Source organism: Catharus ustulatus, chromosome 4 (genome assembly GCF_009819885.2).
Source record: "Catharus ustulatus isolate bCatUst1 chromosome 4, bCatUst1.pri.v2, whole genome shotgun sequence".
Lineage (NCBI taxonomy): Eukaryota > Metazoa > Chordata > Aves > Passeriformes > Turdidae > Catharus > Catharus ustulatus.
Genome location: NC_046224.1, coordinates 13,152,461 through 13,179,521, shown reverse-complemented (window position 1 = coordinate 13,179,521; position 27,061 = coordinate 13,152,461). Strand labels below are relative to the sequence as shown.

At 38.5% G+C, this 27,061-nt stretch overlaps 1 protein-coding gene across 3 annotated transcripts in view; it reads left to right on the top strand.

The window, feature by feature from the left end:
- RELN (reelin) overlaps positions 1-27,061 on the top strand; it is a 276,431-nt gene that overhangs the window by 128,821 nt on the left and 120,549 nt on the right. For all 3 annotated transcript variants that reach the window (XM_033056990.1, XM_033056991.1, XM_033056989.1), the window contains exons 8-10: positions 2,503-2,554; positions 17,069-17,165; positions 20,148-20,388. In XM_033056990.1, coding sequence (XP_032912881.1) covers positions 2,503-2,554; positions 17,069-17,165; positions 20,148-20,388 — 390 coding nt within the window. The remainder of the gene's footprint in view (positions 1-2,502; positions 2,555-17,068; positions 17,166-20,147; positions 20,389-27,061) is intronic.

Genomic DNA, 27,061 nt, shown 5'->3' with positions numbered 1-27,061 from the left:
CTGTGCTTTGCTAACTGATTGAGAATGGCTGCATTGGTTTCTGTCCTGTACAAAGAAGAATTCACTCCACTGGGGTATTTTTCCCATTTTTTACATTCATTTTTTAGATGTAGTACTGAGCAAAAGTAACACTACTTGGAAAAAAAAAAAATCTATTCACGACATTTAACAAACTCAGGATCCCAGCTCCGAGGGTTTTAAACTGTCATTCATTAGCTGTATTCTCCTTAATGACATGCAATTTACACTATCCTTAGTAATCAGGAATTGGCTTGAAAATCCAGTCTTGGACTGCATTTGTCATATTGCTGAGCAGTAAAGTAGCACGACCATGGCATCAGAAATTTGGAAAAAAAATTGTTTTGCTATTGAAGTGGTGTGATTAAATCATAATAGATAATAGATAATAGATATTCATCTGAAAAAATCGTCATGTTTATAAATAGTTACCAGCCTAAAAATGAAAGTATTTGTAAATATTATGGCAGCATTGCAGAAAAATCAAATCCTGCTGCAGGAACATGCTCATCATCATTATGGACAAGGACAAGAGTGTTCAGGCCAGAGGTGTGATCTAGATTTATTTTTGAGTCTGGACATACATTTAAATACCTATTGTCTTAGAACCAACCTGTTTCTCATTTGTAGTTATTTTGGCAATTTCACAACATACCTCATTCTGTCACAAATTATAATACCTGTTTTATTTCTCCATGATTTTTATCAGTCCTTTCTGTCCCTGCTTGAAATAAATAATGAAATCTCTGCTCCTGCTAATGGCTCCTTTTACATGAATTACTGCTTTAAAATACTTAGTCAAGAAGAGTTGAATTTGCAAAATATTTTACATCAACAGCTCTAACAGCTGCTGGTTTGCTACCTTGACCTTTTTTTCTCCTGATTTCCAACATCCACCTGTTACTGCAGGCAGAGGTTTTTCTACTAACAACTGTCTGTCTGTTGGTGAGAATTTACTGCTGGCAAAGTCCTGAAAAGGTGTATAGCATCAGAGATGTTGCAAACAAAGGAAAATATCTGCTAAAAGCTCCCTACTTTGCTCTCTGCAGTGTCTGAGCTAAGCAGTCCTATGCAGAATTTTGCAAAAATTTTTAGTCAATCTAGTGCTTTTTTCTAAAGCACTGCTGAAATGACTTACAACACAGTCCAAATCTACATGAATGTCTCCTCTGATAACTGAAATGTTTAATTTCTTGGTCATATGAGCTACTGAACCTCAATAAAGGTTTTGTTTTCAAATTATAACTTACACAACATAATTAATTGAATGAAAACTAATATAATAGGTGCTGCTAACTCAAACCAGAAAGCAATTTATCATTTGGCAGGATAAGTGTGATACCTAATATTGAATCAATCCTGGCAGAATGACTTAAATGGGTATGTGACTGTATTTTTAAGGGGGTTATGTAAATGCAGCTTTCCTATTCTTGTTTAAAAATTAAAATTACCTGTTAAGACATGTAGACTTTTTATCAGTTGATCTTCAATGCATATCACTGAAGATCCCATTCCTTAATATTTATAAGAGATACTTTTCTGTATGTAACATGTATTTAAAGAAGAAACAAAACACACCAAAACCTCATGCCAACTCATGCAAATCTCCATCCATTTCTTTCAAAGGCGTCATTTAATAAATAACTCAGTTAGGTGTGCTGGCTCTGGAAGAAGTCCAGTCCCTTTTGCTATTGGCTGCCTAACTTTTTATGTAGCAGTATTGTTATATCCAACTTTCAAAATAAATTGAAAACAATTAGGTGTCCTTCACAACACACTAGGACTTTTTATTTTTTAGCATTTTCAGGAAAACCATTCTAGTTTGTACTATTGAAATATGGAGGCATTCAAAGAAGGGAGAAAGAGAGGCCTCAGAGAAGGGTGGTTTGCTGAGTACAGGGTGCTGCTGGTGTTTCTTTTCCTAGGTCTTGGCTGGATATCAGCAGTGGGTAAATTCTGCTACAACATTTCATACTGTACATACCATACAGTACCACCAAGGTTTTTGTGTGCTTCGGTGTGTAAGATTTAAGTTCCATTGTTTCCTCTAAATATTTCATTATTTTAGGGTTAATTAATGTTGGTTTTATTATTTATTTATTTTAGTCCTTGTTCTGTGCTGGGAGAAGTGAGAACCATTCCATATATACAGATTTTCACTAAGCTGACTACAAACCACAGAGTTCATTTTTTAGTCTTCTAAAGAGTGGTCAGGTGACCCTGTTGCACATAAATGTGATTTTTTTTTTGTAGACATTAGTATGGTGGAAAAAAAAATCTGTCTTTGACATATGATGAGATTTCAATAATCAGAATGACATAACGAAAATGCCCATGATCACTGAAGCTGAAAGGGCTGGTGATTAACAGTCCCATGCACTGGAGGTACAGATGTCTAGAGATTCTCCATGCTTTCAAAGAAAAGCAAGTGATGAACATATTGTTTTGCTGATCTAACAAAAATATTTTCTTCTTTTCCCATAGACCACCACTGGCCTTAACACAACTACTGCATCTGTCCTTCAGTTTTCCCTTGGTAAGTTTAGATTACCCTTTCACCTGAGAAAATGCTCAAAGTCATTTCTGAAAAGGCAAATGACCTTAAAGTTCAGGGTTACCTTTTTGTTTGATCTTACAACATGAGGAATCAAAGAATATTTTAAGAACTGTGGTGTATTTATTCATCTCCTGATATGCAGCTACTGTTCTAAGTTTTGGAAATTAAAAACCGGTGGATACTCTGATGAGCCTTGTATGAGTTCTGTTTTTTCTCCTATTTTATAGTCTGATGTTTAACATTATAATTTCTTGCTCTTTCTCAGAAGTGGGATTACAGTTTCTTTAAAAAAAAAAGAAAATTTTAAAAAAGCAGGCTTTTGTCATTTAACCCTCAATATTTTCCAAGTTACACCTAGGTAGTGCTGTTTTAACATATTTGTACAAAGAGAATAGGTAGGGCAGATGGAAGGCTAAATGCTATTAAGTCCATTTTATCAGCAACATAGCTGTATGCTGCATTACTAAGAATACTGTGAGTTATTGCACATTTCACTGTGCATTTGTGGCTATAAATTATGGTAGAGGCTGTAGCTGAGGCTGAGGGCAAATTTGGAACACACCTGATTTAACTCATATCTCACAGTTCGAAATATGAAGGAAAAATTTTCTTTTTATATAAATGGTTCAATAAAAAATAAGCAGGAAATGTAGCCTGCTTCCTCTGTGGACCCCTGGATATGTGCTTCCAAATCATATTCCTATTTTTTAAAAAGTAATTCTCCAAAACTATCTCAAGAGGCATGTGATTAAACTCTGGAAATCTCAGTTGAAAATAAGAACAATCATGTAGCTTGGAAAATAGCTTGGGTTTTTTAATGGATTGGAAATCAAAACCCAAGAAGGCTCAGAAATACATCATTTAAATTTGTTTTTTACCTGAAGTTGTTCATTTGAGTTTTGGAAGTCATCAGTACCTGCAACTGACTGCAATGTTAATACACCTAAGGACTGGTATCTATCCTTTTATTTTGAAATACTGGTTTTAAAAAGTCAGAAAAATGTATCCAATCCTCAACTGAATCAGTGCATAAATATCAGGTGCCCCAGATGAAAACCAGCCTGTTGCTGCCCTGCAGTTTCATTCAGTGGAAGGGTAACAGCTTACTCGATCCACTGGGATGTGTGACAGAAACACAAGGAGATGTGACTTCTATAAAGCTGCAAGTTTGATGATGGAGGAATTTCACTTTTCATGAAAATTTACAAAAATCTTTGGATTATTCTTGCAGGGTGGTTAACAGCAGGGTAAGGTGACTGGGCTGGTAGGTGAATGTTTGCTGCCACAGCCCAGTGCCTGGTGTCTGCTGCAGGAGAACTGCAGAACGGTGCAGGCTCACAGAAGTTTCAAAATGAGACTTGGTATTTCACTAGGAGCATTTATGCCCAACACAAGGGAAAGGTCAAATAAAAAAGGGGTAAGAGGAGGCTGAGCAGGAAATACTCTATATGAAAGGATTTTCATATATCTTAAGAATACCTGAACCCCTACCAGTAGGAGCCAGTAAAACCTTCAGTGACGGAGCAGAGAGGGGTGGATGCGCATCCAAGTAAATCAAATTTCAGCCTCCAGTTGAAAATGTATCATATTTCCCCATGTGCCTGTATTGAGTTTGAAATACAATGCAGATTGGGTTTGTAACTGATAGAAGCCAGCGTGAGCCAGGGGACTGCTGCTGAGCTCAGCAATACTTGGCTTTAGAATCCAGTTTCCAGCTTATTCCCAAATGTCCGATTTAATCATAACCCTATTTAGGGATTGATCCAAGGGAATTGCTTTTTTTTTTTAAAGAATGTTTACCACTTTCTATCAACCATGGAATAGCTTAAGCTGTATCCTTTTGGGGTCGAATTTATATTAAATTTGTCACATAGCTTTGGCCTCATTAAAGAGCACACATTTTAATTTCTCTTGCCACTGATTATATTATAATTATATTTTGTATTTGCAGGTATATAGGCAGTAGAGAACTAGGAAATTAAGCTAAAATTTCTGAAGCTGAATTCTGGTTTCACCATGAATTCCAGATGCTTTTAACTCTGTGATCAGGAAGGGTAACAGACTAGTGAATTTTTCATTAGTTGATATTCTGTGTGATTTCTTTCATGCATCATATATTTGGTAGTTTTGCTCTTTAAAGGCCAAGGCAGTTGGAAAAGTGCACTTAAAAAGAAGGTTTAATTAGGATGAAAAGGTAATTAGTAATTTTCAGAACACAGGACAACAATAATGTGCATGTATTTGTACTCATGCCCTCTGTGCCCAAGCGTGCAGAAAATTTTGATTACTTGAACTGTCTCAATCATCCCTCACTACATTTCTCCAAGATCCAACACTGACATGTCTAGCAGTTTCCTTAATGTTCAGTGGGATTGTTAATTGGGATATTTAAAGCAATGCATTCGGGCTCTCTCAGGCCAGAACATCTGATTCAACAGCTTGGGAATTGCAGGATATTGCACAAAAGCCTCTGGACTCAGCTGCCACACAACATTAGTCTGATTCATGATCTGAAATATTCTCTCCTTCTCACTCCAAATCTGAACCTTTTCCCCTCACTGCATCCCTGGGCTTCCCAGAGTTGAACGTGATCTATCATTCACAGGGGCCACAGTGGTGGAAGGAGACCCATTGTACTGAGAGGTTACCTACAGGAAGAGAGACAAAATCCCATGGGGAGAAAGGCTTTGAGGGAGCAATGGCAAGGTGTGAGGTGTGCAGGTTGTTGTTTTTATGCTTGTTCCTTGGGTGTTCTCCTCAGCAGTGCTCTGGAGGCAGTGGTGTGTGTGGGCTCTGCATGGGCAGCTCAGCACTGGCAGGAGCTTCCCATCCCTCCGTCCTCTGCTGCAGCTGAAGATGCTGTGCTGAGCATCAGCACTCAGCCTGGCTGCAGGGCAGGTGCTCCTTGGAGCCATGTGTGAAAAAACCTGAAAATTGTTAACGGGAAATATAGCCTTGGAAAACTTTGTTCCATGGCCCTCTTCTTATGTCTCGGTATGACTACATCATTTCTGGCTGTTTAACAATATTTGATAATGGGAGTAACTTGATAAGGAAACCTCCCACTTTCCAGCTTTGTTAAGAAAATTCCTTCACATTCCTCTGAACAGAGGATACCTTTGTCAGTATCATATACTGGATAAATACATAATGTTTGTAAAGCACAATCCTACTTTAAAATTGCTTTCCCTTCAGCTTTCATGCCGTTGTCACAAAGATCCTCTGTCATTACTAGAGCAAATTAGCAATTCTTCTTCCCCCAAATTTTTTTAATAGAATCTAACCTCCCTACTATTTTACATTAAACTAAAATTGGTTTATGGGGGAAGGGGTTTTTTTATCTGCTGAGAAGGAATACACCTTCAAATATTACAAACATTTGGCACTGCCACTCTGTTTTTTAAGGATCAAGCCATTAGTCTTGCAAACAAAGAAATAGACACAGGTTTCTTTTTTTTTTACTTTATTTGAATATAAAGCTTGAATTTGGCCTCTCCCTTCCAAAATATTATTACAAAAAACTTTTTCAAAGGTTGGGTTCCCTAATCTGTCATTACTCAAATTACTTTGAGTTAACCATTTATCCTTATTTTCAGTTCCCTTCAAAACTACCTTTGTATGGCAAATATGTGACCTGCAGTGTTTAAAAGTTGTTTGTAATCATAAACCATCTTTTCCTAACTGATTATGAGTGACCTGAGTTGTGGTCACTTCAAATGTGTAATATTGATGTATTTGCTTATCTTGACCAATGAAACCTCTTACAAGAATCTTATTATGATGCGAAATACTTTTCCTGACATAAATAAAATAATAAAACCTGTCCCCAAACTTTTGGTGGACCCTGAGAATACTACTGAGCTGGCAAGGAAGGGGCTGCTCTCTGAGAGAATTGTTTGCTGTTTGCATCAAAGACTTGAAGATGCATGAGCAAAAGTGATCTTCAGTGCCTGAAGGCAGTCAGGCCTCAACACTGGAAATTCTTTTGGCATCTTCACTGCATGGATCATATGGTTAATGCCTTAGCCATTGCTAAAGAAAAGACTAGACATGAGTCAAATCTAGCACATCTACCTTCAATTAGAACAGTTTTCAGTGAGGTTTTAATATTAGGCTTTAATCTGTGAGAGTGCTTTGTGATTTTGCCAGATGGACTCTGTCCTCTCAGGAAAATCCCAGTAGATTTTATCCAGAAGATGGATCACTCATATTGTGATTTGCTCACTGGTGTAGAACCACAAGCATTTGGACCTTACTTTAGATTAAAAATGGCCCTTTTCTCCTGCTGCTTCTGGGATGGGATAGGATAGGACAGGACAGGATAGGACAGGATAGGACCATTTCAGTTGGAAGGGACCTACAATGATCATCCACCCAACTATTTCAGGGCTGACCAAGCGTTACAGTTTGTTGTTAGCTCCTTTAACATCATCCAGTCACTTCTCTGCTATCTATTGCTATTGCACCTTCCATTGTTTCAAATTATTTGACCAAGTTAATTGTTGATTACAGCATTTGACACATATTCCATAGAGGGTTCCACATGTATTAATTTAATCTATTACAATACTTGCCAGCAGTTTATCAATGTCCCTTAGTATCTTTTTAATGGAACCCTATAGTAAGGGCAAATGTGTGTATCTATTGCTTTTAATACAGTGAGAAATATTATTAAGAAATATTACTATTGGTATTCAACTATTCAGGACTTTTTTGGTAATTCAGGGTGCAGAGATGTTGCTTTGCTAGGGGTGATCTTCATTCTATAGTACACACTTTTTCCCCCATTTGCTATCTTCCTCCAAAGGAAATAAAATGCCAAACTCTCTGCGTTTACATGCATAAATATTTCATTGGCAATCTTACAGTATAATCACTTAAACCAGTAACAGAAGTAATAATTTCTCCAATCTTGTTCAACACACTTTCCACTTTTGCAACTTTATTTTCTGGTTGAGCAATCACCCCTGTCTTCACTTCAAATTTCCTGAGCTTTTAAAATCCATCTGACCATCAGCTGTACTTAGCTGCAGAGTAATTGTATTACCTGTGATGACTTTACATTGATACTGTCATGTTTTTTAGGTGATGAGGTGTATGTGCAATGCACATACCAAGGATTTCTATGTTGCTTAGTTTATTTACAGTCTGTTTTTAATGCTGCTGATTTCACAGTCCTCTGTGACTGTAATTCAGAAAATTATTTAAAATCTGCTATTGATTGCTTTTAATTAGTATATGAGTAAGTGCCAATGATTTGGATGCAGATCTTTGACATAATGATTCCAAAAAGATTTTCATGTCATGTCCTCCTTCACCCTAAGACATCGGGTTAGTGAATCAAAAGACTATTTCTCTCCCTGAACTACCAAGGTCACTAGGGTCTGTGTGAAAGCTGTTTTACTCAGAAAAATCCATTGCATAATGGTCTTGGTGATGGTTGTTGCAGACAAAGCATGGATAGTGTTCATCTTTACAACTGCAATTTTTTCAGGCTTATCTATTCCACTTTTTATTTGTAGTGGCAATTTGCCTTTGTTACCAGTGTAGTCTTGCAGAATTAAATGTTAAAGTTTATTTGATTATGTAGATAATAGAAATACTATTTTAGCTTGATTTGTGGTCAATCTACAGATCATTACTATTACTGTTACTATTATTATTATTATTATTATTATTATTATTATTATTATTATTATTGTTATGTCATCAGCATCATCATTAGAATCATTGAATGTCCACTTTGGATTAATCCTTACCTGATTGGATTCTGTGCTTCAGAACTCACCTTTACTTCTCTATTAACCTCAGCAAATAGAAGATCACGATAAGCAAAAAATAATCTTACAAAAACAAGTAGTGCAGCTGATCACTGAGCTCCATGTATTTCTGTGGAGGAAGCAGCAGTCTCTCACTGCTGGGCTGTCTGCTAGAGCAGCATCTGGAGGGCTCTGAAGAGATGTGCATAGGATGATGATCCCTTCTGCTTCCCACCAGAAACACCCCAATTCCACTTTGGCTCAGCCATGAGAACAATGATGACTGCCTTTGGCCCCGTGTAACAGTCTGAAGACATTTATAATTTATGCTCTTATCATTATTTAATTCAGATCTGGTGGCAGCTGTTATATTGACAGTAGTGTTTTTATGCTGTTTATCCTCTGCTTGAATTCAGACCATTGAATAGAACATTTCCAAACATATTTTGCTATGTAGGTCTTAGCTTTGGCTTAAAGGAACCCCTGCTGATAATTTTCTCTTAATTTCCAGTTTTGTTCAGTCATTTTTACAATTTGCAGAAGTTATTGGATGACTGTAATAGCATTGTAATAGTATGAGATGGACTCAGCAGAACTGGATAGAGATTTCCTTCAGGTTTGCCAGGAGAATTCACTCACACATCTCTAAAGAAATACCAAAGTGAAAAATAAATCCCTTCTGAATTTAGCATGGGGGACCACTCGATCTTGTAAGTTCATCACTATCTTGTTAGCTGAACACAAAAAAAAACTCATAGAAGAAGCTGTGGTGCCAAATGTTTTGGGCATGTTGAACCACCTCCTTTGCTTCAGTCATCTGCATGGATGATTTCCCTCAGTCACACAAATTTCTTTCTCCAGTGCCTTCCAGGAAGCACCAGGTTTCCTGTGCAGGCATGGCACATCCATGCAGTTGTGTTGATAGTGGTACCAGTAGTGAAGGACAGTTCTGGTGGCCACAGATTCATTGGTACTGGAGTTAGAGTCTTTCTCTTCTAAGCAACAAGAGCACAGCATTAAAATATTTGAACCCTCAGGTTGTTTTTTCCTATACATTCTCTTTCCTATACATTTGGGAAAAGCTTAAGAATTTATTATAACATAATTCAGTACCAAAATTGGTGTCATTCACCATTCTGCATTTCTTCTGCTTGCTTCATTTCCCATTTCCTCCCAGTAAACAATGCTATATTTTATTTTTTTTGTTGACTACCCAAATTGCCATTTGCAATTGTCTGTCATGAAACCTACTAATTTCCCTTTCCTGGTGGAAAAGCTCTTTGTGTTGATGCATAGGTTGTACATTACATCTAATGTGCAAGAATAAGACAGGTAAATAATATCATGTACTCTTCGCATAGCATGTGGAAATATTAGGTGGTGTTTATTGATTTTGCTGGGTTTAACAAGAGGGGCTGCCTAGGTGATACCTAGATTGAAGCCAGGGTTTAAAGTTGATGCTGTACTTGAAAGACATTTTAATGGCCTTGGGGCAAAATGATTTGTGTTGTTTTGGCTAGCCCAAGGTTACAATGAAATACTGTCTTTATTACTTCTGTACCAGGGCTTCTCAGCCACTGTTGGGAATTAAAATGTGAGTGTTAAAGATTTACTACATGGAGAAAAGCAGTAAAGATAAAGAGCCTCAGGATTCAGATCCAGGGCAGGTGGCTGTGCCACCACCTCACAGTGAAACGTGGGTCAGTATGGAACTGGTCATTGCAAATTAGAGATGCTGGATTACAGACAGACTCATCTTAATCCTGCTCATACCATTGTATGAGGATAACACTTTTGTATGATTAAAAAGGTCAATTTTTGAATTAAACAACAAAGCATCTGTGGTTCCTGGGGGGTGGAACTGAGAAGCCCCCAGCTCAGCAAAACAGTCCTGGCTGTTCTTTCATTGTGGGAGGGACTGAGAAGAAAAAGCAGATGAAAATAGAGAAGCCCATCAGGAATTGCAAAAACCAATTTTTACCAAGCTAATTATTATCTACCTGCATATACATTTAAAGGCAGGCAATCAGTTTTACTGGGTTTCAGAAAAGAGACAGTGCAGAATTGGCTTGAGAAAAATTATTTTCCAGATTTTCTTGGTGCCACAGAATTTCACTAAAGCAGCTAAGGAAAGGACTTTCATATCTGTATTTTCAAGATACCTCCTTTTACACAGCAGTTCTCGGGACCAATGTGTTTTTTCTACCGCCTCTCTAGACTGGACTGGCTGTAGGGATCTAAATAAAACTTCATGTGTTCTGCAATATTTTAATACCTTTACCAGCACTTTATTATGCTCATTTTCTTGATTATAGACCTTCACAGCTGACCCTGGCTGCCAAACACAGCTACACAAAGCATCTCTTTCTATTTACTGATATGTGTTAGTGTGCCACTGAGCTGCTTTCACATGGCATCATTTACATTTTGCTCAGCTTCATTGAGAGGTCACCCCTTCACTTAGAGGGCCTCTACATAATTTGACATTAACTAATGGAAAGTAGAATGTGGGTATCAGTAGAAAATGCTTCCTCAACACAGGGGTTGCTATTTTGTCAGACATCCAAGAGGAACTGCCAAGTATTTTGGGAACATTAATGATGGTATTCTTTCAGTAGCTATAGTTCCTGAGTGTCCATTTCAGCCAGGTCTAAGAAAGTTTGCTCTCTTTGCCTTCAGCTTGGTGTTTTGTTATATGATGTTGGTGCACTTAAGAGTGTGGTTAAATTTAGAATCATGTAATTATTTATTTGGCAACAGACTTACTACCCAAGCACAGACCTGCTGGCTGTATCTCAGAAAGAGACACTATAAATAGCTTTACATCAGAATAAGTTGGACACTGTCATGAGGAAAGGACATCTTTCTGCTTGGCTTATTTTTCTCTCCTTAATGTTCTCAGCACAAAAAGCAATGTGAACTGTGATCTGAGCTTGTTCATTAGAAGAGAAATTTGTGTGAGTGCAGGAAGCACATCAGAACTCTGAATATAAATAGACTAAGAGGAAGTTGAACCAGATAAGTATTTCCTCAGACTTCTCATCTAAAGGAAATTAGCTGCATTAATTCATGAAAAGTACATTTGCTGTTATTGGGAATCCTGGCAGGAGGTGGATGGGAAGGGACCTGTGGGTGATCACCTGCTCCACGCTCCAACCAGGATCATACCCTGGGCAAGAACAACCTGTTCGGAGCCCCATCCTCCTGGGGTTTACCCCAGATTAATGTTTAGGACTTCCTTGATGAAATCCTAATTATTCTCCTAATATTTTACAGTTTTACAGTGGTGGCTTTTAGCCTGCTCATCAACCCTTTAATTTTATTTCAATGTAAATAACTAGCCAACATTTTCGAAATGTCGGTGGAACAAAAATTAACTGCTCTCAGAAACCTGAAGAAAATAAATTGCTGAGACTCTATATTATAAAATTTGTAATTCTCACTAATGCTAAAGTAGATCTGATTTTTATGTAAGGAAAACACCATTGGCATTTTTTTTCTAGTGCCAGATATTTATTTCAGATTTTTTGTCAGGGCACATACGAGAGTACAGACAGTCAAAATCCTTTTCCCACAAGGGAAAGAAAATCAGCCAACAATAAAAATATTTTTTCCATTAACAGATAGACTATGATTACAAAATAGAATGCAGTACTTACAGTTTTTAATTTGAATTTTTTTTACACTCAAAAGACCTCTTTGTACTCTGATTTCACTCTATAAATAAGGAAAAGCTGATTAAAAAGTCTAAAGATCTAAAATGTCATAATTAAAAAAACACTAAATTCAAATTTGTGGCTTCAAAGAAAAATCAAAATGCTCTTGTAACCTTCTCTTGAGAAAGTTTCCAGAAGCAGAATGGAATAAACAGTGCATTGCATATTTTTGTACCAGTGCATCTCGTATATCCAGCACTAAATATTCTATATTTAACAATGGTTAAAACCATTTTCTTCTTGATCGAAAATCAGTATAAACATATACCTAAAAATATCAGAACCCATGGACCATTCATTATACCAAACTGTATGGTTCATTACTTTGGAAAAAACTATTAGCAAGCCAGCCAGATTTGACCAGTAGTAATTTATATTATTCAGTTTGGCTTAATTCAAGTGATATCACAAAATTATAATCCTTAGCAAACACTAATCATTACTCATCCCATTAACAAAATTAATAAAAGCAATCTTGTACATTAGATAAAAGGGATTCTTCCCAATGCGCTTTTGTTTTTCAGACTGCATTCAGGACACAATTTGAAGCATTCTGCACATTTTTTGTGTGCATCTTTCTTGTGCAGTCCCCATTAGACTCATTCTCCTTAGAGCCAGCATTAGAGATCTCATCTGCTTATCCACGGAAGCACTCGCAGGAACTATCAAGAGGTTGTCAAGAGGCAGAGGACGTCACACTCTGTAAGGAGCAAAATATTGCTTCCCTTGCAGATGGCACCCAGTTTTATCTCAGCAAAACACCAGCTTCTGATCAATGTTGTTAAGAAATCGTAGAGACCAACAGCTGTAAGACGTGGGTTTCTGTAAATCTGACACAGTTGGAGGCAAAGCCATAGTGAGAATTAATTTTGTCTGCCATTGTCAGCCTGGATACAAATAACTGAATACCTGGATACAAACAGCTGATATGTGGTGCCTTCATAACATCTCTCCTGAAATACTATGCTCTTAGTACTGCTACCTACATGGCATTTTAAAAATAAGATAGATAAAATATTCACCAGTACTTTACATGGCCAGCTTAAGATGACCTAAAATTACAAAATGAAAAAAAAACCCTACTGTTTCAGTTGAACACGCTAAGAGAGGTCACTGCTAATCAGCAGAAAAACAATTGAGAAACATAGTTTTGTTTCACTTTTGTATTCTTTCCTGTTTAGCTAAGCAGAATTAACAAAGCATTTTTCAGGACATGTTTAGCTATCCCATACTCTGCCAGTCAAAACCCTCTTCTATTAGCAACAGTGCCTGGACTCAGCTTTGAGAAAATGTTCTTTTATTGAAATTTGGCTTCATAAAAAATCCAAATATGTAAAGCACCAGCCAAATAAATTAGTGTTTCAGAATATTCAGTATATGGAAATGGCTGGGTTTTATAACAGAAGTTGCTCGTAATTTTTGATAACAGACAAAATTGCTGTCTGAGCTTCAAATGTCTCATTTAAAATTAAATCCATGAAGGTTGTCTGTACTCTAGCTTTTCTCTGAAAGTTTTGAAAGTCTGTGAACATCAGATGAAAGTCTATCAAAAGGAGTAAAATAACTCCAAAGGGAAAAATTACTTTGTTCCTGAAACACAAGGACAAGCTTGCCTTCTATGTATGTAAAGAAAATATTTGGCTGTTCCTGATTGGAGAATGGTTTGGAGTTTCCCCCTGCTCCCAATAGATAATTACTCATGCAAGCCCTTAATATTGAAAGTATAATCCTAACTCTTAGCCAGATGTATCCCAATAACCTCACCAAGGCATCAGTCTTGCTGTGACATACTCATCTTAAGAAATAAACAGCATTTTTTCTGTAATGCAGCAGCTTACTAGCACAGACTTGTTTACAGCAATCATAGTGCTACCCATTTTCAGGGCTAATTCAAATCTTGTGCTTTCCTGATTTAAAGTAAACAATCTAATCTCATTCAGAAGGTTTTATGTACAGCTTTTCCTTCAGAGGACAGGAAGGTGTGAATATTTATGGCATGATATCCTGCCCCTTCTTCTCTGCTTGGAGCTGACAAACTGTTTATTACCATTTCTGGGAGCAGTGGGAAGGACACATCTCTCCTGAGCTGAATTGGCCCCCCCTTTCCTGCAATGCTTGAGTTCTGACCACATATTTGTTCAGAAAGTCAGAATGTAGCTTTTGCTGGTCAAGGTAGAGGCAAATATCAAAAAAGCAGATCTTTATTTTTAAATAATCCTAGTTTAGTATTACTGAAATAACGGTGATATGGACTAACAGCCGTATTATTAAGTAATATTGAAAGTAATATTGAAAATTATATTGAAGAGCAGTGACTTGCAAGACCATCTCAGTAAACACTGTCCTGTAGCACAATTGCATATTCTCCCTCCTCCCTTTTCTTGGGGAAAAATTCTTAATGTAAACTAGGATGTATATTAGTTTTGCAAAACATTCAAGTACCAGGTCAATACTTTTAAATTATTTTTGTCAGTTTGAGTTTTGCAGAATTAGATAGGTACATGAAAAATAATCTTACTATCTTATGATTTTGAATCAAGAACATACAAAAAGAGGGTTTAAACAGTGATAAAAACACATTTGTCATCACAGCCAGTAATTGCTACTTGAGGACTTTCCCAAACTATCTTTAATCTTAATACAAGCCGCCCTGCTTGTTAAAATAATGAAACCCAGCATTTGTCTCCCTTTTTTAATTGTCTCCATTGCTCTTTTTCCAGTATCAGAAGTGACATATCACACCTACCTTGCAAAGCCGTTTCTGAGTGGCCCTGTTTATTTCAAGCAACAGCTTTGATTTTCATTGCATAGTTGAGGCTGTTCAGACCTAACAGACATTTTTCATGTTGATTGTGCAGCAAATCTGGCCTTTTCCCCTTTTTAAGCAGCATATTTCAACTTAGCTTTTTTTTAAGAACACTGTATCAAAAGTTGATTGTAACACTAACTGGAATGGCACATGTTATAAAGTCTATATTGCTGGTTGTTTTTACTGTTTATGTTCTTTTAATTTCTGTCTGACATAAAACTCAGTATGTTGCTGTTTTACCTCACAGCCTCTGAGTGGCCAAAGATGTCAAACTGTAGTTCCCTGATTTTTGAACTGAATTCCTCTAAAATAAAATGAACAAATGTGATTAAGGGTTGGTACTCCTAAATTCCACAGAAGTAGCAAGTGACAGCAGATGTCACTCAGTAAAGTAGACCATCTCAACAGATGGGCAAATATGAAACGCAAAGGCTTTTCCTGACATCATTTGGTTTTAATATGATAGAAATAAAATGCCTTGTCAGTAAAATATAACCAGACAGTTGCTTTGTAGTCATTTTGGATACATAGCTTGTAATTCAAAGTCCTGCTGCCTTTGCAATATTAATTATTCTGTGCCTCTTTACAGCAAGAATACGTGTCAGACCAGCTGAACATGCCACACGCAGCTGTAGGGGCTCGGAAATGTCTGTTACTCTATTTGCAATTTAACATTAGTGAAAGATACAGGAAAACTTTGTGAATAATTTCCAGGAATCTAGTTGATATATCAGACAAAATTATAGACACAGGACTTCATCCCATGTTTTGGAGTGGTTTTTCCCCCTGTAGAGGTATGTGATGTGTGTCTCAGAGTAGAAAAGCAGTTCTGTAGGGCTGAGAGCTGTGAATGTGAACTGCCTCAGGGGAGTTGGGGCTGCAAGCTTTGTGCTTAATGACATATGTTCCCATTAAAATGTGTAAGTTGTTCTCTTGTACAAGTGGTTAACACCTTTTTAATCAGGCCATTTATTTCTTTTACAAAAATAAGCACCTCGGGTTGGAAAATGATAGTATTTTACTGTCGGCAGTGTGTATATACATTTATACATATATTAAAATATATTAAAATCACAATTTTCAGTGTGATTGAACGTATCTGAGACACACATAAACATAACATACTACCTGTGGCATGTACAATACATACTTGTAGTGTGAGCAAAGCTGTGCTACTCACTCAGTAGTATCCTGATGCCACCAGAGATGCTGTTTAATTGAGAGCTGCTTCTCTTAAACATGGAAAGTACATGATGTCTGCTGCTTTGAATCTCACATGCTTATGAAATTTTGATCTTTGGAGCACAGGCTGTGTCTGTTTCACTGAGCATCGAATTTTCTGAGATGGATGAATTATCTGGTGTCTGAGGAAAAATAGTATTTTTAGTGTGTTTAATTACAACTCAGGTTGTTTATCATGTTTTCTGGGATGAATTTCTCAATCCTGTTTTCATGTTATTTTGACTGCCCCATGTATTAATTGTTAAGCTCATCTTTTGTGACAGCACCCAGAAGGCACCCTTTTATAAATCAAAAGTAAATATATCACCCTACCTTGCAGGGGTGCCATAAGGCTTAATTAGTTCATTTTTGTAAAGTGTTCTGAGATTCCCAGATCAGCATCAAGTGTTTATTATTAATTATAGGATCTGGGGAGCATATTGGATGATTTCTTAATTTAATTTCCTTCAGGCAACCTTAAAATAACTAATTTTGTAACATCTTTGTTCTTTTAAATTCCTAAATCACATTTGCTCTTGGCTCAAGTAATTCCGTATATGTTTTCCTCTCACTGTATTTTTATTTCTAGCATTTTTTATTTATACAATAATATGAAAAACAGTCTTTTACTGTGAATTCTGCTATGTGGATTATTCTCTAACAAGAAGGTTTTGTTTAAACATTAGATGGTGGGTTTTTTCCGGCGGTTGGGGGTGTTAAGTAATTTACTCGGCTTCCCCTGGGAAATTTGCAGAGATTACATGGCACTGCTGTGATTTATCATTTCTACTTTATTTCTGACTCATAAAGCATGCATTATTTTGTGTTTACTTTCAGCAACAGATCACAGGAAATTTCATCATCAATCAAAGCATTTTAAAATGGGGAGAAGTGATAAGGCGACAAAGGCACAGTCAGCCCTGTGGTTATTGGAGAATCATTTATGCTTCATTGTGTCGTAACACTTCTCATGTTATTGCTTTCCCAGGATCGGGCTCGTGTCGCTTTAGTTACTCAGATCCCAGCATCACGGTGTCCTACAGTAAGAACAGTTCTGCAGATTGGACTCAGCTGGAGAAAATTAGGTTTGTTACAGCTTTTTAATAATTTTCACGTTTTCCAGCTGAGCAGGTGGTGTTTAAACTTGGCTCTTTTAAAACTTGATTTATTTGCTAACTTTTCACTTCTCCTTGTTCATACAAAAAATGAGGGGTGAAATTCCTGGCTAATTGCAGAACTGCCATCGGGTTTGGTAAATCACAAATTTATCCATTGAGTACGTGGGAAGTGAGGAAGAAAATCACTTCAAACTTAAAATGCAGCTCCAATAACCAGCAGGTTCAGGTGCCTGGAAAAAAAAAACTTTGATGACTTTTTGCATTTTAGAATCATTTTTAATGTCAGTAAGGGCCATATTTTATAATGTTTAAAGTTTCTACTTTGGTAGAGTAAAATATTCAATAAAAACATTTTATAGTTTGATATGAGCACTTGGCTCTTGTAATACACACTCTTGTAATAATAAAATTATGATAAATAGTGGCTTGCTTTTAAACCAGCTGGCGTACATAAGAACACAAAGGATTATGAATGGAAAATTGAAATATTTTCATCACAGTATCCACTTCTTTAATGAGAAAGCCAGTCAGAAATGGATTTTTCTAGGAGAGCATATTTTATTAAGTAATAATAGGAAAGGCATTTTGTGCAATGGCATAAAAACATAATTATACTACTGGGGAAGAAAAAGCTGTTATTTATATGTAATGTACTCATAGCATCTCAGAGTGCCTTCCTGCTCTACCTCAGTGTCAGTGCTATACTGGTAACTTCCTTGAGCCTATTTTCAGTCCATCGAGGCAATTTGCAGAGCAAAAGGATACTTGATTTCTGACAAGTAATCAAAACTCTACCTGCAAGGTTGTGTATTTAGTATCTCATTTTCCAACTCCTTGTGAGAGTGGAACTGCAACTTCATTGAATAAAGCCATAAATTATGTTCAATTTTAGTAAAATAATTGGTGCTAATTCTTATCTTAGATAAATATAAAGTGAGAGTAATTCACTGCAGGCCCTGAAGTCACCTCAGAGTAACCACACAATACATTCTGTTTTTCTCACATTGATGCAAAATTACACACCTAGTCCACAACACCAGCTCAGCTGCTCTCACAGCTCTGCAAGCCAGGAAACTTAAGAGTTGTGAGGATGCAAACACAAGCCCTTGAGACCAAATTTTTTTGAAGCTAATGTGCATGCAGTTTGACCTCTCTTTCCTCAACTTTTATGTTGGAGCCAGCAGTAGAAAATAGGTCAATAGAGCAATGTCGTGCGAAGTGGAGAGGATGAATTATGGAGGGATGCTCGTTTCTCATCTGAATTGCAGCGCTCATTCGAATGTGCTTCAGCAGATTTCACAGCACTACAGGCAGCTCCAGGGAGCGGTGGGAGAGCTGGGGAGGGTGGGACAGGAGGGCAGCTGAGAAGGGGAGGTGGTGTATTCTGTGAGTGGGATGTCAGCCCTGGGCTCTGGGAGGGAGGCAGAGCTCTCCCGGGAAGGCGAGTGCTGCGCGTGGGCTCCAAGCGCCCCAGAGCAGCGCTGCTCTGCAGGGTGGCAGACACAGTGTTCAGAGAGTGCAGGGACACTTGTGGGGGCACATTCTGGGTGTGAAGATGGGACAAATTGCTTTTTGGCATTTTGCTTTGCTTTCAAAAGAGAAGTTCCTCTATTTTCGGCTATAAAAGGAAGCTATTGGTGCCCTTTTTCCCTAAAAGCTCTGGATTGTCTCTGACAAACTATTCAGCCTCCAAAGCATCACTACCAAGGCAGATAGAACATTGACTATCTACCATCTTGCAAACCCCAGTTTTGTAACTGCTTGCAGCCTGAGGTTTGAATACAGCTGTTTCACTTGCTGGGTGGTTGTTGAGGTTTAGGCTCACCCAGCAGCCAAGCCCCACACAGATGATCTCTCACTCCCCCACTGCCAGGACTGGGGAGAGAGCTGGAGTGGTAAAAGCCAGAGAACTCGTGGGTTGAGATAAAGACTCTTTAATAGGAAAAGCAGAAGCTGTGCAGACAAGCAAAGCAAAACAAGGAATTATTTCACTGCTTCCCGTGGGCAGGCAGGAGCTAAGCCATCTCCAGGAGAGCAGGGCCCCATCACATGTGCTGGTGACTTGGGGGGCAAACACCATCACTCCAAACATCCCCCCTCCCTCCCTGTTCCTCCCACTTTATACACTGAGCACGGTGTCCCATGGTCTGGAATATCCCTTTGGTCAGTGAGGTCACCTCCTCCCAGCCTCCCATGCATCCCCAACTCCTTCATGGTGAACCTCAATCCTTCCACAGCTCTCTGAAGAACAGCTCGAGGCCCTAATCACTGCCAAATAGTAATGCTCCAGGTCTGACTCCACCCTCATTCTCCATTTTCAGCAGCAAGAGAGAGGACAAATGGATTGTTTCTTCTGTATTGTTCTTGAAGCAGAACATGAAAAGAAAGACAAATGGCCCTCCCCATCCACAGAATTATCCTGGCAGCAGAGGTGTGGGATTGGAGGGACATGTTTGTCAGAGAAAATTCCTAGCTTTTTTATCCAACCGTTCTGCTCCATCCAAATCTCAAGAGACCAAGATGTCACAAGTCAGCAGATTCTTTTGATGGAGCAAAAATCAATTTTTGTGAGACTGTTTTCATAATGAGCTTCCTTAACATTTCCTTTTGGCCATACCTTCAAAACACTCAGTCACCATCTGTGACCAGCACTGAGCATGGACATGGTCCTGCTCTGTCCTCCTGCTCTCCAAACATCTGCACTGTTCTGTTGTTTGTTGCCTTAGCTTGCATTCTCTCTGAAGCCAGGCTGCCTGTTTGGGCTGGGTGTGCACTGCCTGGCACAGTGGGACTGCCTCATGGCAGGTATTTTCTGATCTCCACAGAAGCTTTATCAGCATGCAAGGGATGTAGCACAACCGTGTCACACCTAGTAAATGTGTTAATTGAGGGAAAAGCATTCCTGACTGTGGCTTAAAATTGGTCTAATTCCCTATCATTGTTTTTCAGTGCCCCTTCCAACATCAGCACAATCATCCACATCTTGTACCTTCCTGAAGATGCTAAAGGGGAGAACGTCCACTTTCAGTGGAAACAGGATTATGTTCATGCTGGTGATGTGTATGAAGCCTGTTGGGCATTGGACAATGTCCTGATCATAAATGCTGCTCACAGAAAAGTTGTGCTAGAAGATAATCTGGACCCTGTGGATACTGGCAACTGGCTTTTCTTTCCTGGGGCCACAGTTAAGGTTAGTCTCATTTTCCATGACTTAATGTTATTATTACTCTTGTAAGTAAAAGACAATAACATCTAACCAAACTGTGATTACAAGGTGTTCAGGAAACTCCATCTGTTTCTAGCATTGGGCTCTTTTTAGCTTTGTTTTCACCCTTTCCCTATCCCATTGGAGCTCTCTGTGCAACTTTTCTCCCATGACCAAAACCAAAACCATGGCAATTTATACTGTCATGTCAAGGATCACGTAACAGAAAATGGAAAACAGCTTCCTTACAGCAAAACAGTGCAGTATTTTTGAAATAAATTCAAGTTAGATATTTTAAATTAATGTTAGATATTTTAAATACCTGCTTTTTAATTTGGTCTTGTTCAGTTACAGCTACTCACTTCACAAATCATCACAAAAAAATAAGGTTTCCCACTTTTTCTGTCTGTGAATAGCCCATCTCCATTGCAGCATGCATTCAGGTACTGGCTGCTCATAAAAGATTCCTTTTTTTCAACATGATCCTGTTTTGATATGTGAGATACAACAAGACCAAGACCCATTCTACCATAAGAAAAACTCTAAGGAGCCCAACAAGATCTCTGTGCACAGAGTACATGCAGAGTTGTTCAATATCTGGAAAATAGCTGGATTCTTGCTGTCTGTGTTTCAAAGCAGCCAGAAGTTCAACAAGCTGATGACTTTCTGGTGTCATCCTATTTTCATTCACAAAAGCAGTTTTGATGTCAGGGTTCATTTATGATGCTGTTAATGGTTTTGGCAATTGCACAGGAAACAGATGTCGAATACTGAGGGCAGTAAAGAGTTTGGTTTTGGTCTCATCCTTTTCCCACAGAACCTGATACAAATGGCTTCAAATTAATAGTTTAAGAAATAATTATTCCCATTAATCTACTAATCACAGTGCCATCTTATCGACTCTTTTTTTTTACTTCAGCAAGGTAATTTAAACTACATTGCCAAAGTTTTTATATGAGATTTTAGAATCAAATAATGTCCTGCATATTTAATTAATATTATGTGATTGGTTAACACTTCTTGTTTTGTCAGTCTTATCTCTGGATTTTGAAATCCAGCCCATATATGTGAAAGTGTGAAAGAAAACCATGGATTAATGTACCACAGGCACTTTTACTTTTCCCAGTTGTCCAAGCCTAAACACTGCTTGCTCTTTCTGAAACATGTATAAAAAACAACTAAACTTTAGCAAATAAACCTTTTTGTTGCTGTTTTTTATAGGGTTTTTTTATTTTGGGTTTGTTTAGTTAAACTCATCTAGTTTGTGCCAATACACAACTGGGCATTTATGAAAGACAAAGGACCTAAAACTGGAGATCACTGAGAGTTTCTAGACAGAAATCCCATGAAGTTCAAGCCTAATTGTAACATGAGTGAGGTTTCACCAACCTGCCGCTCCTCCAAGTTTATCTTCTGTTTTAGGTGCAAGTGAAAGGTGCAAATGCCTCTTTCCAGCTGATCTCTGAGTGTGTGTAGCCACTTACACCAGGTTGAGGCTATGTGTAAGACTGTGGTGTAGGCACACTGGATTAAACCTATGTGTGAAACAGGCCTTTAATTCTTCATGGGACCCTGCAGTGTGTCTTTATTGTCACCAGAGCTCTCCTTCACTCGTTTCATTTTTAGCTCTTGCTGCAGTCTTCCTCAGATTTTCAGGAACAATCTTGCCAAATATAATTTGAACAGATTTTGCAATGTGAATTTCATGTTATGTCAAAAGTAAGACTATAAATTGGGTCAAGATTTACATCAGATCAGCATAAAACCTGTCGTAGCATTCTAACACCAAGAACAATTTTTGACAATTTTTTTTTTTTGCTTTTCATGTTTGGAATATTATGTAAAATTTTAAAAAATCTTTTTTTATTATTTTCTTTTAAACTTAGCTTTAATCTCAGTTCATTACAAACATAATATTTTTTATAAGTAGAAAGGTAAGAATTCTTGTAGATTGTGCTAATGACATTAAATATGGCATAGAGGAAGACTGTAGGAGATTTCTTTATCATAGCCAAATTCATGCAGAATAATATTTGAGAAAACCTAATAGTGTTACAGGGGCAGCTTCCAGCACAGTTAATTCTAGTTCTCTTTTTTCTACAAGTCTTTTTGATACCCAGACAACAAGGACTTGCTAAACAGTCCTGATCTTTGTCACAAAGTCTGTATAGAAATTTAATTTTTTTCTTTACATTTTTACTAGGGGATCAGCAAATTGTGGTGTCATAGCTGTCTGCAGCTTCCTCACAAGGAGAGCAGAGGGGCAGGCACTGATCTCCTCTCTGGTGACCAGGGATAAGGTCAGAGGGAATGACACAAAGCTGTGTCAGGGAGGTGCAGGCTGCTGTGAGGAAAAAGTTCTTCCCCCAGAGAATGGCTGGGCACTAAACAGGCTCCCCAGGGCAGTGGTCACGGCACCAACCCTGGCAGAGTTCTAGAAACACTTGGACAATGTTCTCAGGCACAGGGTGTAATCATTGGGATGTCCTGGGCAGGCCAAGAGTTGGATTTGATAGTCTCAGTGAGTACCTTCCAACTCAAGATATTCTATGATTCTATGCAGTTTCATTGCTGTGTCATGCTACCTTTTATAACTCTCACCTGTGTGCTAAAAGTTCCCATACTCACTATCGTGATGCCAAACTTCATTCCAATCTCACAAGACCTTTTCTCTGATACCCAAGCCTGTTTGTGCCATACAGGCTTCAATTCATATCTTCCCATCCTCTCTCAATTAATATTTTAGAAAAACTAGCCTTAAGAATATTTCTTGAGGATCTAACATGTAAGATTAGCCATTAGACCACTCCCTGTCCTTGACAGCAAACAACATAGCAGAGTTTGCATTCACCCAGGCAGGTGCTCTCCTCCCAGAGGAAGGGTGTCATCCTTGCTACCTACCGAGTCCCTGGCTTATATATCCCTTGAAGATAAGACCACTGGAGTGAGCTGAGCATTACTGGGAAATTTGCAGCAATGTGTTCACTCCAGTTTGGTGGGTTTGGATGCTGTGTTCTCAATAAACACTGTGGGGACTTTCCTGTGCCCAGCTTGGGAAGCAGTTTCTCCTCCTCTCCCAGTCTGCTCGAGCTTGGCCCAGGGATTTCCTTACATTTCTTGTTACCCTCAGGAGCAGTTGCTACTTGTTTGAAAGCACATGGCTGGCTGCAGACGCAGCTGGACCTGGCTACTGAAATAGGATGCAAGCTGAGAGATAAGCCATTGAGCTTGTGCATTTTGGTTCCAAAGAAGACAGCAAAAGGCAAGAGAGACGCTGTTAGCAAGGCCAGGCAACCCTTAGGAGATTAATTGGATCCACTGGAACGTGTTTATCTGTGTTGGACTGTGTGGAAGGGTGTTGAACAGGATAAATTCCTGACTGGGTTTTAATATTTCCAGTGACAGCTCTGAGCATGAGCATGGTCTCACAACTGAGCATGGTTAGGACGTTGCTGTGGTGGTTGAGATTGCTGAAATGCCTGGAAGAATGTGGTGCTTTGTCAATAGTGCTCCTTGGATCTCTACTCTTGTGGAATAGAAAAGTAATTTCAGCTTTCATTGGGCACTTCATATATACTGTATATTTGACTAGAAATTGCTGAGCTTTGAGATACATTTGCAAGTTCTTTTGTTTTCTCTGATTGCCCTAGTCCAAAATTCGTTGCAGAAGCTCTAACACTAATTTTGAGAAGGGAGACAACCTCAGTAGTCTCAGAGTTTATGTTTCTGCAGTGCTTTGATTACATAGAAACAACATTGAGACCAAACCTCATGTCTCTGGAATTTTTCCAGGTTGGGAAAGAGCAGTATGGATCATTAGAGGCACCAGAATGACGATGTATTTGGTCATGTTAACCCAGTGACACTTATTATCTTTGCGAGGAGTCAAGTTATAGAATTGCTGTCTCACAGCAGTTGCAGCCACTCTTCATTTGGGGGCTGGAGGCTGCCAGTCAGCTGGACAGCTTGGTGTCTTTGGCAATAGGGTTTGGGGACCACACCTGAGGCTGTTGGTGCTGAGCTCTGTGTGTGCAGCATGGCATGGGACGGAGCAATGGGGGCGGGTGTGTGCCAGCCTCACTGAGCAGGCTGGGTTTGGTACCTTAAGGGAATGGTAACTTATCCATCTACTTACTGTTGTGGGAATGACCAATGAACCCTGAAAATATTCCAATCCCAGTATCCTGATTCAGTGAGCCCTTTAAATAACAGGTCGTCACCATTCAGCTCATTTCCATTTCCCAGATATGCATGCCAGTGTGTCAGAAGTGCATGAGAAAAGTGGGAGAACTAAACACTCACACTCCAAAAAATATGCTGAAAATATGTGTAAAGCACTGTGACCTTTTGCCACACCCTGAGCAGAGCAGGGCTGTGCACATCCTAGATCTGCAAGTCCTTCCTGAACCTGTGTTGTCGTGTGTTGCTGAGCAGAGAAGACATGCACACAGGCCTGGGAATTTGGCAAAATGAAAGACTGATTAAGCTATTTGATCCTCCCTCATTCCAGAGTAGATTTCCAAATGTCTGAATACTCTGTTAATTAATGGAACAACTTTGGATAGTCTTCTTCTAAAACAAACATCCCGATGCATATATATATCTTTTGGGCTTGTTTGTGTCAAAATAAACAAGAAATTTTTTTTTAATTTTCTTTTGCTTTTAATTCTTGCTTTAAAAAGTGTTCAGGTATTCATTTTCTGAATCAGTTCAAATATACTTGTTTGAAGGAGGAGAGGCGATATTTTATGTATGCCAGTGTGAAAATGGTAGACTGAAATTGCTATGACCTTATATTGGTCAAAATTACAAAGATATAGATTCTTCTGACAAGATTCCTTTGTTTCTTGGTCTGTGGGCCAAACCCAGACTTCTAGCCAACTGCTTTGCCTCGCAGGAGCCCTTATCCACCACATCTTCCTGGGAAGAGATGGGCAGACTTCCTGCAGCAGCTCATCTGAGAGACATTCCTGCTTCTCTGTGGGTGGAAGGAGGAGTGTCAGAGGGGAGGAGAATTGAAGGAAGCAGTGCAGGGTGCACAAAATCTGACGACTGGCTCCCTTTAGGTTGTAGTCATTCTGAGCAATGCCCATGAAAAGGCACTTATTTTTTTATCCGTAGGTCTAGATCTATCCCATTGATGGAATTGCTCTTGCTTGCTTGGGTTTGTTTGTTTGTTTGGGGAGTTTGTTGGCTTTTTTTTATTTTTTTTTTGCTAATATTCATAGTTGTAACTAAAATAATAATACTTAGATACAATGCCTAGGAGTTCATTAGAACTGACAGGTGGTTGACTGTGGTGCTGTGAGTCATTTGGGCAGCTAGAATTGCTGAACCTACACCTTTCTCCACACCAGTTCCCCGTGGCTTGGAAGTGTTGGGAGGGATGGCAGGGAGCCAGCATTAGCTCTTAGCTGGCGTCAAAGCACAGGGGGTCTTTCCTGCCTCCTAGAAAGAAAGAATTTGATCTTCACAGGTCACTGTGAGATGCACATCAATAAAGACAACATGAATTGACCCATTAGATGCCGAAGAGTAGAAATTACTTTGCTTATTTCTTTCTCACTCTGATTTTACAGTGGGGTAAATGCACACCACTGCTTTCAGAAGAGCAGATGATGCTCAGGGCAGAGTGCTCCAAACATCAGTAGTTCCTGGTAGCGTGGAGGAATAGTTCAGATCATGCCAGTTAATGACTCATTAAGGAAACTGGTCATCACCAGAGTGATCAGTGTCGTACAAACATCATGAAATGTCTGAGAAAACTGAGAACCATACGAATCATACAAATCACTCATAAACAACCAAAGTGTTTTGAGCATTAGCCTTTGAATAACAGTCTATAATCGGAAATGGTGAGTGAAAACACGCTTTATAAAATGTTCCTTGCTACATCACAGGACAAGTTACATCCTATTGTTTTGGAAAGGGAAAGGGCACTATAACCCTCTGTGCTCCTGGTCTGCTTGTGCAGCCAAGGTTTTTGTTCTGTAGCCTACATTAAATGATGCAAAAATGTAGCACTGAAGCTAAAAGAAAGCTCTAAAGACTAAAGCTCTGTTTTTTCTCATGGGGAGGTATTCTAATCACATTGCGTTCTTTCCTTTGCTTTAAGAAGGGATTTCAGACCAGGACCATTAACAGCCAAATCCACAGAATTTAGAATTTGAAGTTGTCTGTAAATTCTGTCACCATACTTTTGCTGACTGAGATATTGCATAGAAATGCTTTTATCAGGACTTAACCTATCCTTGTACCTGCTATCATGTCAAAATTTTAAAATTTCTAAAACCTGCATGACTAATTTCCAGAAAGACACAATATCTAATTTATAGCTCCATTGACAATGCTGCTTCAATTAATTTTCTTCATCTTTTTCCTTGTTCCTCTGCTTCTCATATCTCATCTGTTTGCATTGCCTAGATTTTAATTAAAAAACCTCTCCTCTCTAAGGAGCAATCTGAAGTGGCAAAAATAATCACTTAAAATATTACAGTCATTAAAAAATTGGCTGCGGTCAAAGCCACGCATTTTCAATTTGCCCACAAATGATATTTTCGTTTCTTTTTAAAGTGCATTTTGTATTTGAATAGCATACGCCAGCCAGTCTGGCTATCAGAGATGCTCCTCCAGCTGGGTGGGCTGTGTGACAACTCCT